Source organism: Strigops habroptila, chromosome 5 (assembly GCF_004027225.2).
Source record: "Strigops habroptila isolate Jane chromosome 5, bStrHab1.2.pri, whole genome shotgun sequence".
Taxonomy (NCBI): domain Eukaryota; kingdom Metazoa; phylum Chordata; class Aves; order Psittaciformes; family Psittacidae; genus Strigops; species Strigops habroptila.
The window spans coordinates 68,952,994-68,969,963 of record NC_044281.2 but is presented as its reverse complement, the minus strand read 5'-3'; the positions used below and the strand labels follow the sequence as shown (position 1 = coordinate 68,969,963).

General features: G+C 46.6%; 1 protein-coding gene across 1 annotated transcript in view; it reads right to left on the bottom strand.

Moving 5' to 3' along the window:
* Positions 1–657: 657 nt before the first annotated feature.
* The window catches only part of CNNM2 (cyclin and CBS domain divalent metal cation transport mediator 2), a 120,780-nt gene continuing 104,467 nt past the window's right edge, over positions 658–16,970 (bottom strand). The window contains exons 6-8 of the mRNA XM_030488537.1: positions 15,848–15,913; positions 11,836–12,020; positions 658–9,670 (exon numbers count right to left, since the gene is read on the bottom strand). Coding sequence (XP_030344397.1) covers positions 9,461–9,670; positions 11,836–12,020; positions 15,848–15,913 — 461 coding nt within the window. The 3' untranslated portion in view covers positions 658–9,460. The remainder of the gene's footprint in view (positions 9,671–11,835; positions 12,021–15,847; positions 15,914–16,970) is intronic.

Sequence of the window (16,970 nt, the reverse complement as noted above, 5' to 3'; positions counted from 1 at the left end):
GCAGGGACAAGCATCCACCAGGCAGCAGAAGTCCTCAAAGGACCTGCTGCTCTCCCTGTCCTGCTGATATGAGGCTGGGGAGAGAGGTGCAGGGAGATGAGGCCACCTTGCAGCACAGGAAAAGGGACAGAGGCACTGGGTGCAGCAAACCCCCCGAAGGTTTGAGCAGATGCTGCCCAACTCTTGCTAACCCAGGGTTTAGCAACTGGGCAAGGCAGAAAGCCCAGCGCAGGGAGAGCAGCCGGGTGAACCGGCTGTGGGAAGGACAGGGACAGAGGGGCAGCAGAAACACAAACTGGGCGCATGGCCAGGCTGTGGCTGCCCTGCAGGAAAGGGTTGGCTGCTCCGCCGCCAGCATGGAACTGAAGTGATGCTGGGCAGGGGTCTGAGCACAGGCTCACCCTCCTGCTCAGAAATACAGCTCTGCCGCTGCAGGCTCTGCACAGCTCTGCTGCCCAAGGCCCAGCAGTGGGGAGCAGGCAGTGGCACTGACACAGGGGCACAGACAGACTTGCTCCACCAGCAGCTTCACCACCAGCCACGTCCCTCGCTGGAGCCTCCCAGTCACACACCGCCTGGCAGGAACACGCGCTACGGAGGGACAGACAGACGGCATCTACGCTTCCGGATGAACAAACATGATCTGTGGAGAGCAAGTTGTAAATAAGGGGGTTTTATTAGTGGAAGAAAAAAGCCCTCACCCTTGAGGGGACTTCAGAAAGTCAGCTGCTTGCCATTGCCACCAGCTTCCCAGCTCCTGGTCAGCAAAACCACCAGCACAGCCCTCCCCGGCTCGAGGACTTTCGGGCCCAGACCCACCAAAGCAAAGAGCAAGACCCGGCGCTAAGGGGAACAGTATCCAGCCTCTCTGTGGCTCTTGACAGCTGAATTAGAGATTAAAGAGCAATGATGTGCCAATAGCAGAGGTCTGGGTCAGAGATCATCAACATCAGCCCCACCACCCGTGTGCCAAAATCCATCCCTTGGAAATGAGGAGGGGAGCATGGAGGAGGGAAAAATGCATAAACTGGAATGTTCAACAGAAAAAAAAAATCATCATTTATCTAAAAAGAATAGAAATAAACAAAATGCTTTTAAACAAAATCACAAAATATACAAATAAATCTGGTACAAAATAAATAGGAAAGATTGGAAATCTACAACAAAATTGGAATAATTATAAAATTCATTGTATGACAATCAGTATATGAAACGTATACACTTCATTCAGGAGTTCAGTTGTGCTTATTCAGGTTTATGTACACACATGGAAATACTGTAGTCAGAACACTACAACTCTGGCAACCCCAAGTCATGTACAATATGATACAACTCGCAAAGACCACGTACGATGGCGAACAGGACACAGGGAAGAGCCACTGGCGTGAATGGAGAGCAGGAGGACCACAGCAGCCGTGGGGAAGGACCCGGCCGCAGGAGCATGGTTTGGTGTGAGGGCTCCAGCCGCTCATGGCTTTTGGGAACACTTCTCAAGTATTTGGGTTCTCTGATTCAGTGTTTGGCATCTGGGTGCCTGCCCCGTGATCCAGGTGTCGAGCCTGGCTCTGCAGCTGCACAAAGCACATGTCAAGGGCTCTGAGTCCCTCAGCAGGACCTGGCCCTGCGCTGCTCATAAGCCACCCTTGTGCTCAGGAAAGCATGGATCAAATGGGACTGGAGCACTGGTGCTGGGATCCCGCAGGGTTTGCACTCTCAATTTCAGACAGTGAGGAAGGCAGAGTCCCTTGAGCAGGATCTCCCACCATTACTGTGAGGAATAAAGACAGGACGGCCACAGCTGACTGCTGCACCTCCTCCTCTCACCTTCCTGAACACTTTCAACTGAACCACAGTGAGAAGAGCAGAGGAACGGCCACGGCTGATGCCACAGCAGCAGCCACATTGCTGAATCCAAGCCAGCATGATGCAGAAGGACAGAGCATGTACCCTGGGTAAAACCCCACCGGCCAAACCAGCCCAGCCCGGCCTGCTGAGACCTGAGACTTTAAAACAGAGAGGATGCTAGAGCTGATCTAGGCCCAGCCACTCTCTCACTTCTGTGAACAGAGTAGCTCACCAAGAGCCCCCTCCACCCTCCACACTGATCTTTGGGTGAATCCAGAAGGCGTGCGTTCACTATTGCCACTTCCAACTACAGGCCCATGATCCAGGCTACTTATCTTACACCTGCAAGTTTCTAACTTGAATTTGGAAAGATTCGGTACAACAGTGATGCCCAGAGGATTAAAAAAATACCTCCTTTTATACAGCTCTGCAGGCACCAAACAGCTGAAATGGGATGCTGTGCTGCTCCGCCAAGCACCAAATGCTGGGACCAGCTCTTCCTCCTCAGCAAACCCTGCTACTGACCACTGATGCACTGCTTCCAGGAGGAGATAACAGAGACATCAGATCCACCCCTGGAGCATCAGAGCCACCTGCAGGCACTGTTTGGCTCACAACAGCTGACAAACCTCAAGCCTGGCTGCATGACAGGCAGCAGCTTCTGTCCACAACCTCTCCTGCTGGGGGGAGAATTAAACATCAAACACTTCATTAGCCAGAAATCTCTGCCGGAGGGGTGCGAGCAGCCAGGACACTGTCCTCTGCAGGACCCTAGTGATCAGCCCTGCTCAGAGGAAAACAGGGCCCAAAGGAGAAACCTCAGGAGAGAGCAGAAAGATGCTTTTCAGCTGGAGACAGAAGACTCGCAGCTTGAAGTACCGTATTTCTGAGGTGCAGAACTGCTCTGGAGCCTGTCCTCAGGATAATGAGAACAAGATGTCACTTTGAGTTAAATGCTACATCTGTGAACCACCTCCATCCATCACCTGTACCGTGCCGTGGGCCGGAGGCAGCTTTTCAGCAACCCCTTCCCATCCCTGGAGCTCAGGGAAGGGCGCTGGGATAACCTGGCATTCCAGGCTTCCTCCTAGGGAATGCTCTGGCCTCCCCAGGTTCAGCAACCTGCTTCTAATGGAAAATCAAGTATGCACAACCAGACCAAAAAGCTCAACTGTACCACCTTGGACCTGCAGCAACAGCCTCCTTTTGCCTGGACACAGCCTCAAGGACATGACTATGAAACTACCCGTGGCGGAACACAACCCAGCGTGAAGCCAGGCTGCAGGACAAGAGCAAGACACCGAGTGGGATTGTCCAGGCAGCTCTGCAGGAAGCCATGGATATCAACACATGGGAGTGAGGCCAGTACCACCACAGAGATCAACACACAACGCACCAACAAGAGACCTGCAACTGATGGATGAAGTATAACAACAGAGCAGGGATGAGGGTGGCTTCCCAGCCCAGCTTGCAGTGTAAAGCTTATTCTCTCTGCTGGTCAAGTCAGATGAAGGCTGCTCTCTCCTCCGTGCCATGAAAAGATGCCCAGCTTTCAATCACATTAGTTAAGCTTGTAATTTCATTATTGCGCCAAACCAACCCTCAGCATTCATGGACCACGTGGTACTGCAGGTCTATTTTGAGCCACAGTGCAGAGCTAGGCAGTGGGGCAGGCAGCGAGCCCAGGGCTGTATCACATCGAGCCTTTCAGCACTTGCTGGTTTTCTGCTTTGTGCCAGCTTCACACATGGCAGCACACAGTATGACCCCTCAATGCTGGTCAGACACCTTTGGGATGAAGCCTCCAGTTAACTGCACAACAAGAGGTACTTTCTGTAGCTTTCTTTCCCGCCCCCCCAGCCCCAGTTTTCTACTGGTAATCCAGACACTGGATAACTTGACAACTGGTACACAGGTACTAGTTTTAAAACCACAGGCATTTGTATTAGGCATCATATAAAATATGGTACATCTTTCATGTGAGAATGATTTCTATAGATAGTGTATTTCAGCACAAGGAGGATGCATGTTCCAAGGGGTCCTGGAGAACATGGCTGTGTTCTCCATCATGTAGGATACTTACATGGGATGCTCATGAGACGACAGCGCTGCTCTTTGCCATCCACACCCCTCGGCTGAGCTCTGCAGAGATCACAGGAAGCACCACTGCTGCCCGAGCAGCCCCTCACACAAAGCTACCTCTTTGGTTTTCTTTGAGCTGATTTGAGCCAGAGCTCGACACCACCAGTGCCAAAATCTCATCCTCATCTGAGCTGGGTGCTGAAGGCTGAGAAGCAGTGACAGGTGATGCCTATGTGCCATCATGGGCAACTCACCCTGCTCCCCCTGAGATTTCTCCACACCTGAGGTGAGTGCAAAGGGCCATATCCTGAGACTCCTGCTCTTGCCAGCTCTGCTGCACAAAAAGGCACTTAAAGAAAAGAACAAATAAACCAAACCAAACCAAACCAAACTGCAGTGAGGATAAGGGGAGTAGGTCCAGGAGGAGAGAGGAGGAACAGAGCAGTGAGTACAATGTGAATGAGTGGCTGACCCCTATTCTAGCAGGGCCCAAGAACTACAAACCTTGAGTAGCCAGCTCCAGCTGCCCCACACGCATCTCAGCATCATCCCACCCCTGCTCAGTCCAGAGCAGGAACGTGCGTGGGGGCAACAGGAGCATGAGAGGGAACTACACATGACTACAGGCTTGGAGCAGAACTGGAGAGCGGTGGAAGGACCTGCCTGTGGAGCTCGCTCTGCTGGTGCTACTGGATGGGGGAAGCACCTTATCCTGCCATGCTGGCCCAGGGGCCCCTGCTCCCTGCCAGCACCCCTCATCCCTCACCCGTCCTGAGCTCTGCCGGGGCAGCAGCCTTCACCTGCACAGGGATCTCAGGGACTGGACAAGCTGAGAATAGAACAACAAGCGCTTTGTAAACTCTGGAAGGTCCGAGCTTGGGCTCTATAGAGAGGCCCAGGTTGGTTTGCTAAGCCCACCCAGAGTCCCTCTCCACTCAGAACTAGTGTGCTTCGTATGATCTCCACATCACCAGAGTCAGTCTCGTTCGGAGAAAGATTCTCACTGGAAAGCAAGAACATTCCTTCACTCTTTACAAAGATTTGGCAATATACAGAATTAAAAAAAATAATAAATCATAGTTACAACAGATTCAGGTTCATTTCATTTAAAGGAATTTCAACCAACAGGAGTGTAAAAGTTATAATTCACAGTTGTGCATTTAAGATATTAGTGTTGAAAACCTCACTTCAAAGAACTCTTGTGCAAAATTGTATTGACAGTAGAAACCATGGCTAGATGCCCTCCCAGCCTCCCCGGCCAGCAGGCCACCGTCCGCCCCTCTGCCTGCGCCCAGAGGCAGACGGACGAGGGGAACAAAGGCGGCAGTAGGAGTTGACATAGGAAGATGCAGTATCCTTTCTACGAGTCAAAGCCTGGCCGAGGTCTGAGGACAAGTCCAACGATTCCCAAAGCCACCAGCTGGTGCCCTGTGCTGCGGCGATGACGAGCAGCCCTGCCACGCGTCCTTATGGCACTGCAGCACGGCATCTGAGCCCACCTGAATGCAGGCAGGCAGCCAGCAAGGCAGAGAAAGCAGAACCTGCTCTGGCAGGACACCCCCTGCAAGGGCACAGACTCAGATGCCACGGCATCTCCATTGCAGTCGAGAAAGCCAAGCCCGGGCGCCAGCAAACGCCGTCTGGAGGCTCGGAAGCGATCCTGAGCTGGACTCCTCTGCTTGTGATGGTTCCCACCACGAGGGCTGGGAACCCCTTGCATTTGTTAAACAGTAAAACTGTAAATACCCTGAGAACAGGGAGACTGGATTCTTTCCCCTCCGGGGAGAGGACCATGCTTTGTTCTTCAAGCTAATTAGTAGTAGCAGCTCCTAACCCCTCTGGGTCAGGTACATATTTTCCATATGAAACACATCTATAATCAACTATTTTTATGGAAATTATTTCACTTTCCATCATTGGATCTGTACAAATGATGAAAAACAGTCATGCAAAAAATCGCCTGCAAATTCTGAACAGTGCAGCATGGGCAGAAGCAGGAGGTATTTGCTTTGGGATCACATGGCTTTGGTTGGAAAATTTGGCGCTTTCTTTTTTTGCCTTTATTTTTTTTTTTTGTTTTTTTCTTTTTCTTAAAAAGGAAAACAGACACTGAAACAAATCCATAACCTGCCACAAGAAGCAGAAGTCAGATCCAGCGAGCAACCTCATCCCAGAGAGAGAGCTGCCTTGACTTGAGCCTTCCCTCCCTCGGCAGGTTTGACAAAACGGATACTGCATCTCAAGTTCACCACCATGTCAAACACTTCTGACAAACTTTTACATTCAGCAACGCTAGGCAACAACTGGCGAGTCCCTCACCAAGGACAAACGCTGGAACATCTCAACAGTTTGCTTTTCAGGAAAGGTGCAATATTGGCAGCTCTCTGGGAATGAGCAGGGCTCGGGTCAGCCCTTGCCGATGCTGAGCTGTGTGCTCCCAGCGGTGGTGGGCTAGCGTGTGTCAGAGCAAAGATGGAGACTACGGAAATGCTTTTAGATGGGAGTCAAAAAACTTTAATAAGCTTGTCCTGGGTTCAGCTATAGCAGTCATTTTTCTCCTTCTTAGTAGCTGGTGCAGTGCTGTGTTTTTTAACTTTCAGCCTGGGAACAACGCTGATAACACTGATGTTTTTTGTTGTTGCTAAGTAATGTTTATTCCAACCAAGGACTTTCTCAGTCTCATGCTTTGCCAGGGAGGAGGGGAAGCCAGGAGGAAGCAGAGACAGGACACCTGACCCAAACTAGCCAAAGGGCTATTCCATACCACAGCACATCATGCCCAGTATATAAACCGGGGGGGAGTTACCCGGAAGGCCAGATCACTGCTCGGGTCGGGCTGGGTATCGGTCGGCGGGTGGTGAGCAATTGTATCCTCTCCCCTTGTTATTTCACTAATCATTATTATCATTGGTGGTAGCAGTAGTGGTTTGCATTATACCTTAGTTGCGGGACTGCTCTTATCACAACCTGTGGGAGTTACATTCTTCCGATTCTCCTCCCCATCCCCCCGGGAGTGGGGGGAGGAAAGGGGGGAGTGAGCGAGCGGCTGTGTGGTTCTGAGTTACCGGCTGGGATCAAACCACGACAGTTCTTTTTGGCGCCCAACGTGGGGCTCGAAAGGTTGAGATAATGACAGATCTGACCAGAGTGTGTTTAATCATATTTGTGATAAGCATTCATTGTTACTACTCGTCACAATGGTGATTATTTGGCTCTCAGACTTGTTGCGCTTGATCTCAGAGTTTCAGCATGTTGTACCTTACTTACAGCCACTATTTGCTGTTTTAGCGTTTATCGGCTGGGGGGCCTGGGCTAAGGTTCTTGTTTCACTGTACTTCATGGTAATGACTTGTAATACAATAGACTCATTGATCATGAAACTGGTCTGGTTTGTGCTTCCAGCATGGCCATCACCTCTATACATTGGGAGGTCAAACCATGACAAAGCTAAATGTGATAGTAAGGTTTGGGGGCCCTGTTTCCTCCTGCTAGGTGCACACGTTAGATCCTGTGCGATTTCTATGCCCCCTTGTGGGGACTTCACCCTCATGGGTGGCTCCAAGGAATATGTGCACCTTTCCCATTGGGGAGGACAGCAAAAATTAGGGCTGCTTTCTAAAGCCAAACAAGAGAGGAGAAGACACACACAGAGACCAAATCGGCTCTGACACCACACACTCCAGTTTCCTGCGAGGAGATCCTGCAGCACAATATTGCACCTTTCCTGCCACCATTCACAAAGACAGACCATGGGAACTTCCCCAGCCCACAAGCAGGAGAGACGGGGCAGGCACAGAGCACTCTGGCCGTTGCATTTGGGGCTGGGGGCTTCTTTGAGGGTCAGATGAGATTATCTAGGTATAAAGAAAGGAAGGGAAATGCTACATAGCCAGGGGCCACAGAAGGGTCTCCAAACAGAGAAACTGCAATGCCTGATTTATGAATCACTCCAGATACCAAGGGCAAAGTTCACATTTTGTTTGAGAGTACTGGAAAGGGAGAGGATCAGGGGGAGATGACTCTTTTTTTCTTCATTTGAGGACTTAGACTCCATCTGTAGGAGTCGGGAATGTGTGATGCACAACTGCCACAGGGTGCCTCCTGCTTGCACCCAGTCTGCATTCAGGTTTTTGGGGTGGAGGAATTAGTTTCTGCTGCCCAACGCAGGGTGCCCTGCAGTAGTGGCAGCTGGGTGGGAGGCGCTCTGCTACCACGATTATCCTTAAAACGGCTGTTAAAAGGGACAAGAGAGAAGGAAATGCACTAAATCCACTCAAAGGAAGGAACATGGCTGGGAACAGCCTGGAAACAAACCTCTCCGAATCCCTGAAGTGCAATACACTCGCGTCCGGAAAGTTTTGTCAGTTCTTGGAGAGAAGAGGATGGTCCCGACTCCTCAGCAGAGCCCATCCTTGCACTGGCAGAGGTTTACTGTCACCTGGAGGATGTACTTTGGGCATAATTGTAGCAGCATCTTTTGTGTTAATACTTGAGATTGAAGGGAGGTGGGGACTGCTGTTCTGTGTACTTTAGCAAAGACTGCACATCTGCACATCTGGCCAAGGTGCAGACCGCTACAGCACACGAGTGCTTAAAACCTTATCATTTTGGGGTGCACACATTACTTCACCATGCAACTGTCAGGAACATCAATGAAAAAAATCACCCAGTTACTTCATTGTGGAAAACTATGCCCGGCTTTCATTCCATGAGACTGTAGTTTTGCTAATTAACTCCTTCCCCCCCAGTATCATCTTCAACATAACATAATGGAGGTTACAAAACTGTAAGTGTAACAATGCTTTTGCCTGTTTTACACAGAAACCTTCTGAAATTTGAGACATCATTAAATACCAAAGTAACCACTCCTTCCCTGAAACTTCACTGGAAGAGTGTAATAGCACTCATCCCTTGGCCCTCCAGGTGGCTGAAACCAGAGGTTCCTCGAAGCTCGCTCATTCTTAAGACACAAATAACACACAAGTACCAGTAGCTAACTTCTTCAACAGGGCCACAGAAAGGACCAGAAAGGGGTGAAAAGAGGCCTAAGGACATTGGAGCCAATTCACAAAACCACAACAGAGCCCATATGAGGTTCGGGAGGGACAGAAACAATTTAAAACTCTGTAAAATACTTTTTAAAAACAAGATCTCTCTTGAAAAAATAACTGGAGGAGCTTTTAAACTTCTCCATATGTGTTTGAGGAGGAAAAACCCAACAAGGATCAAAAATACAGATAAAAAATAAACACAATTCTATTTTGCAAGAATTATTTTCGTCATTCTGAAGGGTGGCTCACCATTCCCAAAGTACAGTTGGGGCTTTATTCTCTCTTGCTCTTTGCTCCTTTCTTCCTGTTTCTTCCTCTTCTGCTCCCGGAACGGACACAAATGTCTTTGGTCTCAGGACACTGGATGCAGCACAGTGTCGCAAGCACATACTAACGGTGTTCACACTCAGGGAGGAGGCAGGAAGGAGCGAGGGCTGGTCCTGCTGAGGAGATGGGATGGGTGGGTTGTGGGGAGTCAGCTCCTAGATGGCTCCTTCACTGTGCATACTGTGGTTGGGCTTGTTGTGAGTCACACAGTTCTGTTCATTCAGCAGGTTTGCTGTCTCATCTGGCAAACCATCATGCAGCTCCGTAAGAGTCAGTTCGATTTTAGTGTTTTCACTGTCCGAGGACTGAGGTGTTTTGTCCATCCGGGATGCCATCAGGGCGTTTTGGTACTGCTGTCTTGAGATCTGCTCCAAGAACAGAAGGAAGGAATAAAAACAGTCAGTCACACTTTTGTGTCTCCTGAGGGATACACTGAGAAAATAAAGTGCCCTCCCTTTCCAGACAATCATACTTCAAACCCCCTTGTTTACCTAGTTCTATAAAACATCCCTGCGCTTTGCAAGCCTAGAGCAACCCAACTCCACACCACAGCATGGTGACATCTCCAGACAGGGCAGAAGCACAGAGCTGTGCAACCACCATGCTGTTCAAAGGGAGGGATTTATTTCTATGCAGAGATTTTAAAACCAGATCTCCATTTCCTTCTAACCCTGCACATTTTTAGGGCCAGAACCAGAATTCAGTGAAGTCTTTCTCCCAACTTCAGCGAGCTCCTGGTGTAGCTCTAAGAGTTCCAGCCAGAGAGTACAAGCATTACCGCTCTTGTCTAGGCCAGCAAATGCAGCAGGAGCTACAGCCTTATTCTGATACAGAAGGACATTCGATTCTAGAAAAGACTGGGATCTCCATAGACATGAGTCCAAATTAGTCTCTGCAAGAGCCAGTTGCACTCAGGAGAACAGTCATGACTAGAGCTGGCCTAGAGCACAGAGTGTTACTGTCCACGATGCCCCAAGGCAAGGAAGCCTATAGCCCCATATATCTGCATATGGTGGTAGAGGACAGAATTCCTCCTGGAGCCACGAGCAACCTGCCCCATAAACTCCTCCAGGTCAGCCTTCTCAGCCAGGACAGGCAGCAGGATGCACGTGCACTGGCAGCCCTGTGTGCTACAACAGCAGTGGATCATGTCAGCAGGCAGGAAAGTGGAAAAGGTGAAACAAGACTTTTGGAAAACCGTATGTTTCAGTAGCAACACAAGAGAGAGACTGGAAATGGAGAGAGTCAGATGGACCAGGTCACAACTCCAAAAGCAAAATCCAAAACATGCACGAGCAGGTCACAACCCTCGTTTACAAGGTATTAACTGAATAAATGCCCATGTGGCACCGTGAAAACACTGATGTTGAGTACTCTGTCCTGTGTGCAAAGCAGAGTGATGCAAAAAGAGGAGTGCAAGTCTGAGTGCAGAAGCACGAGACAGTTTAGCATTCATTAGCCTCAGTATGAACACAGTGAGAGTTGGATCTCATAAACCAGCATAAGATGAGCAGCTGCTCTGTACAGAGATTAGCCATTGAGAGCTGTAGTGAGAAACACTCATCCAGTGATAAATATTTACTGATCTAAGCCTTGAAGGTTTGAACCATTGACCAGTACGCTTGCATCTGTCGAGTTCTCAATGCGAGGCTGTACTCTACTGCTAAAATTTGGCTACAGAATAACTGATTTAACATTCTAGTATTTCTACCCTATTCCACATTCTTCATATTGAATTGACTTTGACAGAAGCTGAGTTCACAAATCATTTGAACTGCATACAAAGAAACTGTGAAGATGCACTTCATTTAAGAAAAGCATCACGGTCAACTTCTGGTCATGGGACGTCAGCTTCCCTGGACTCTCAGCTGGGCTGGAATTGCTGCCAGCATTAGCTGTTCCTCAGCTCAGCTAGATTTCCTATCCCACAGGACTCACACACATTTCAGCGTGGGATGCACCATGCTGGGGGACAGAGATGTATTCATGCAGCAACTCACTGGTAGGATGAGACATGAGCCTAACATGTGAAGTTAAGATAAAGAGAAATGTCCAAGACTTCTCCAAGCAGAGGAAGGGTGACAAGTTGGAAAGTAAGATCAAGAACCCCAAACTGAAACCAAAATCAGAAGTGAAAAAAAGCTGCAGCCAACAGATAATGTCTTATCCTTTAGAAAAGGACACTGGTAATGAAGGGTCTCCATTTCTGATGGCTCCAAAGGCTTCGCAAAGATACGTCGTTCATGACTAAAAGCAAAGAGAGGTTATTTTCTATTATCTTTCCTCGAGGGACCTGAAATCCAGAAATTTATGTGACCAATCTACTTACAAGCCTAAAGGAGAAGAACAGTGAAGACAAATCAATGGACACCAGATATTGGGAGAAAGCAATTTAAAGTGATTTTCAAATGGCTGCTTTCATAATCCTGTTTACTCACAAAGTGATCTAAAGAGACCTCCCTTTCCCAGGCTCTCCATCCTACCAGCCAAGCCCAGCTTTCCAGCAGGGCCTTTCTAGCTTTTTTCCTACCTTGACAAACTGAATGTCTGAGATTGCTTTCACTGAGTAGTCCGGAACATACACTTGGAGGAAAGATGCATTCAGCTGGTTGTTGCTGCTCCCTAACGTTGGTGTCACTGCGTCGATGCGATCACTTCGGTTTAAAGAGTCTGAGTGATTCAAGCCGCAGGGCCGAGGTGGAGACTTGTTTTCGGCTGAGAAACAGGCAAGAGTGAGAGATTTCTTAAATCAAGTAAGAAACATTTAAAACCACCAGTTTCAAAGGGACATAATACTTCCTGATGTAGCACAAAAGAACTGCAAATACTTAATCCACTGATAACTAGACATGCAGTTAAATTACCCAGTTACTCTGAAAAAGAGTACATTTTGAGGCCAGAGCTGGTAGCTGACACCACTGAACATGCCTTAAATAAACCTGGTTGTGCTTATGCTCAGTGTGCCCTGTGCACATCTGGTGACAGTGCTTCAGCTGATGAGCGGTAACCACCAGAGGAAGGTAACTTCTCAAGGCTCCCTTACAGAAGTTCTTGACAGTCAGACCATGCTTAATACATTCCTTTTTTTTTTCTTAATAATTTATAATCGTAACTCCATACCAGACCTTTCATCCACAGTCAGTTCCAGCTAGCCCTTCCTCCCTTTTATTCCATCTGGTACCAACATATGCCTTGTTCTCTGAATTAGAGCAGTTAGTTTCAAATCATAAGTGATAGAGTCCTCAGTGGACCAGAGAGCAGTCCACATGATGATTACTTCACTGTTTCCTCAAGTACCTCTCAGTGCTTAAAAGGGCAAAAACTTCTCAGTGAAGGAGAACAAGCTCCATGTGGTACATGCCAGCCAGCAAAACAGGGAAAACAGTCCATGCTACAGAGAAAAATCTGTGTCCAGCAAAGGAGTAAACTGAAGACAACATTTTCTATCACTGGCCTTTAACCACTGCAGGGTTTCACTGGAAACCCTCGCAGCCATCCCCTGCGAGTGTGATTGGCCACAGTTCAACTCAAGTAAATGTGCTTTCAGGAAGCCACAGACATTCTGCATCCCTAACTTTCACCCACACAGTGACCCAGAAGAGAGATCTTAGGATCTCTCTTACATCCTAAGAGAGATCCCAAGCCCTCCTGCCGATGGGCTTCTTCCTGGGTGCACACACAGTACATGCTGATCAAACACCTGTCTTTGGGACTGTGAGTTTTTGGGTGTTAGTGTGGTTAAATTTCACTCAACCAGCCCAAACTTGATGTAAACTATGCTACTCAACCTTCACATGACACCCATTCTCAGTTGAAAGATCATTTTCATACAATCTTAACACACAAAGCATCTTCAAACAAATTGGCAATGGTACCCTTGCGAGCTTTACAAATTCTTTCATTTTTTTGAAGACTTCTAGATGTAGAAAGTTATTTCTAAAAAAAAAAAAAAAAGCTCCCTAAAATTCAACCCTACCATTGCCACTTAATCACTATAAATAAAATTCTTCCTTGCCCAAATGACACAACCTGTTCTACATCCCTGCATCTAGCCTTTCCTAAACCCAACACATTAGATGCTTCTAGATGCATGGCAAAATTGCCCTGGTTTTTATTTCCCACTTAAAATCCCTCTGACGTTGTCTTTTGTTTAATTTTAGAAAAAGGAACAGAAAAATACAGGTTCTGACAATGTGGCAATTTTTCTGCCATTTCTGCACTATGGAATTAGTGCAGGTCCCTATGGCAACACCAAGTACAGGCTAAGGGGGAAGCACGCCCCTGCAAGGTTTTCCTCCACACCGACTTGCCATCTTGAAAGCCACAGAAGGCTGCAATAAGTGCTGCCAGGAGACAAAGCTCTATCTTCACACAGAGCTTGATGCTGTAATTCCCACTAGAAAGCAAGGAACTGTGAAGGCTGAGTGAATTTGCCCTGTCTTTCCCACCTGCATACACAAAATTCATCTATGTGTGACAAGAACAGCATCTTTACTGCTCAGCATAAAGGTTTCCATCTGGAACAGCTTTATACTAGTGTGACTATATCTGCTCTTTCTTTTCACCAGGTTATAGTACATTACTAATTAAAACCAAAGGAGGACAGAGAGCAACATAGAATCATAGAATAGTTAGGGCTGGAAAGGACCTTGACAAAGCATATATTAAAACAAAAACAAAAAAATGGGACAGGTGAAACAAAAGGCCAGAACAAAAAAGTGTCATTACTAAATATCTGAGGGAAACGACATCCCTTCTGGACCACGTACAAGTCAAGAGGGGAGAAGGGAAGTTAATGATGAAGGGAAGATACGGACAGGGCAGATGACAGAGGAATACCAGGCAGGTCCATGTTTGCACAACAGCACCCTGCCAGCCCCCTAGCAGGCCAGTCCTGATCTAAACAGATCTTTTCTACCCATATTTTCCCATACCTCACCTTCCTATACAGGGGATAAAGACCACAAACCACAAGACAATCAATCAGTACAACTGTATTATGAATTTGGAGTTAAACAACAGGATCCTTTTTAGAAGAACCCAGCAGAAAGTCCAAGTTTCTTCAAAACTGATACCACATTGCCACAGTGACCAGGCTTACCATATCAGTTCCTTTCAAAGGAGACTCTTCCCATTGTTTTTTATTATTCATTTTTCATTGAGGTTTTTTATTTGGAAAAGGAGCTATGAAAATATGCTTGACATTTATATTGAAAACAACTTGCATGTGCAAAGTATATACTTATTTGTAGCAAGGAAAAGAAAAAAAAAAAAAAGGAAGATCTGGTAAAACAAAAGAACCAAGCTAAAAAAGATAATCAAAGTCTCTGAGCTTAAAAGAAAGCCATCAGGTACTTTAATTAAAGAAAGATTAAATTTCTCCCCTTTCTTTGAAGTTTAGCAGCAGGAAACGTTAACATGGCAGGAAAAAAAAACCCTGCAGGGCAACAACCTGTAGTTTGTTTGGAATGTGCATGAGACTGATTTAAGGACTGACATTGAAATACATTTTCAAAAGTGAAAAAAGAAGAGGAGGAACATACAGGAAGCAGATGGTGAAAGTTTATGAAACGCATGATATGTATTAATGTTTAAGAGATGTTTCACTTAAATATGCGTATCATTATCTTGTTTGCTTTTAGGTCTAGAGGAAGACATTTCATCTGAAAAAGAAAACTTCAAAAGGAAGAAATATGTTCACTGTGGCCCAAACTATTTTAGGATTGTGTTCTTCCAACAGACTTTCTTCATAGGTTTCCATTCCTCTCAACTATTCTGCGCATGCAGTGTCTGCAAAGCTCAGTTTTTGACCCTTCCCGATCTCCAACTGCTCAACCACATCTCAGAGCTCTTTTTGGCCTAATTTGTTCCCTCCTTGGTCTCTGCTGTCCAAAGGGATTTCTGTGTCAGTCAACTTGGTTATTCAGCAGGGAAAGGTCTTAAGTAAAATGGGAACCAGAAAACCCCACAGGAGGTCCCACAACCTTCTTGCACATTCCATAGCAAATCCGTCCGTGACTGTGCCGGGCCATGGCATTAACCTCACTGAGAGAACGCTCAAAGCTTTTGAGGAATTGAAATGGCCAGACTATACAAACCATAGAATTTACCCGTATGAGGATATAAGGATTCTTTCATTAAAGAGGTTTTCCTTTTATGGCAGTTTAGCAGCAGACATTCTCCTCTGCCAAATCCATTTTCTTCAGAAATCTTTAAGCCTCAGCTTGGGGGAGAATACCTTCTTTTAAAAAAAAATCTCCCCTTCTAATTTTCCACCAGTGAACATAAGAGAAACAAGAAAAAACACACATTATCAAATACATTTTCTTCAACGTGTTTCTAGTTCTTCCCATTTTGATGGTTCTATCACATTGCTACCAGTTACCACAAATGAAAGTCCAGGATACCTACCTGTGAGGCATAACTCTGTGCTGGACTTCTCCCTAACAGGCAAAGGGGTCAGAAAAATACAGACTGCAGCTGACTTTTTATGGCATCAGGGCAGTCACAAGAATGGTGAAAATAGAAGCATGCGGATTTACCTGGAGAACCTGCTGCTAACAACTCTGTTCTGCTGACAACAAAGGTACGAGACAGGGACAAGGGAACTAGAAGAGGGAGAGAAAAAGGATGAGATCACGACCAGAAAGGCGGCAGCTATCCACACTCGACAGGGGAAGGAGCCAGTTCACACACTGAGGAACTAAAACCAAAAGTGCAAATCAACTGTGAAAAAGTAAAGGGTTAAAACAAAAGCAAAATCAACAAAAAGACAATTAAACAATTTTAGGAATAAATCAAAAAACAAGCCTAAGGAATTACAGTGAAGTGAACAATTTTCATTTGCTAATTTGAATGATTATCCAGCACAGGACAGTCCATCAAGGTACACTCAGTTCTGAAACAATTAAAAAGAAGCAGTGGTGCCCACTCCAGCCTGAAAGGCAAAGAGTTAAAACAAGCCAGAAAGCTTTCATGGATGCTGTTCCTTACAGGATTCAGACAAAAACACAAAAAAAACCCCAAAAGACACATCACAGTTCTTCAAGTTTTCAGTAAAATGTCAAGTGAGGTTGTGATTCTCTAACCTCATCTTTTTCAGGATGGGAATTGTACTGCTCATCACTACTGCAAATCCCTCCCCATCTACTGTTAAAGAAAAAAGCTTCTTTTTTGACGGGGTGGGTGTGTGTTGTTTTGTTTAGGGGGATAGGAAGTGTTTGCTTTCAGGGCTTTTTAATGCTTTACTCTCCTGTTACTGACTCTACATTCCAAGCAGGGAGAGCAGGCATATCAAGTCTAATTAGGACACACAGAAGAGCAGAAGTTTTCTCTTGTTCAGAAATTACTTATAGTTCCACTGAGCTTTCCTATCTACACTGAGCAACAGGAATCTCAGGGTGCTACAATACATCATAAAACAAATTCTCTAACACCTGGAGGAAAAGCCAGCAAAATAAGGGGTTTGCTACTAGTAAAAACCAACCAGCTGAAGGTAAACAAATCTAATGTTGGCCAAGACTACTTCAAAATACTGCATATCCTCAAGTTTGACATGACAAAATCTAAGACAGATTTCAGGGCACACGAAGAGGAGATCATTTGACCTCACAGGACTTGGGGCAACTGGCATGGTTGTGGGGATGGATAGCAACAGACAAAAAA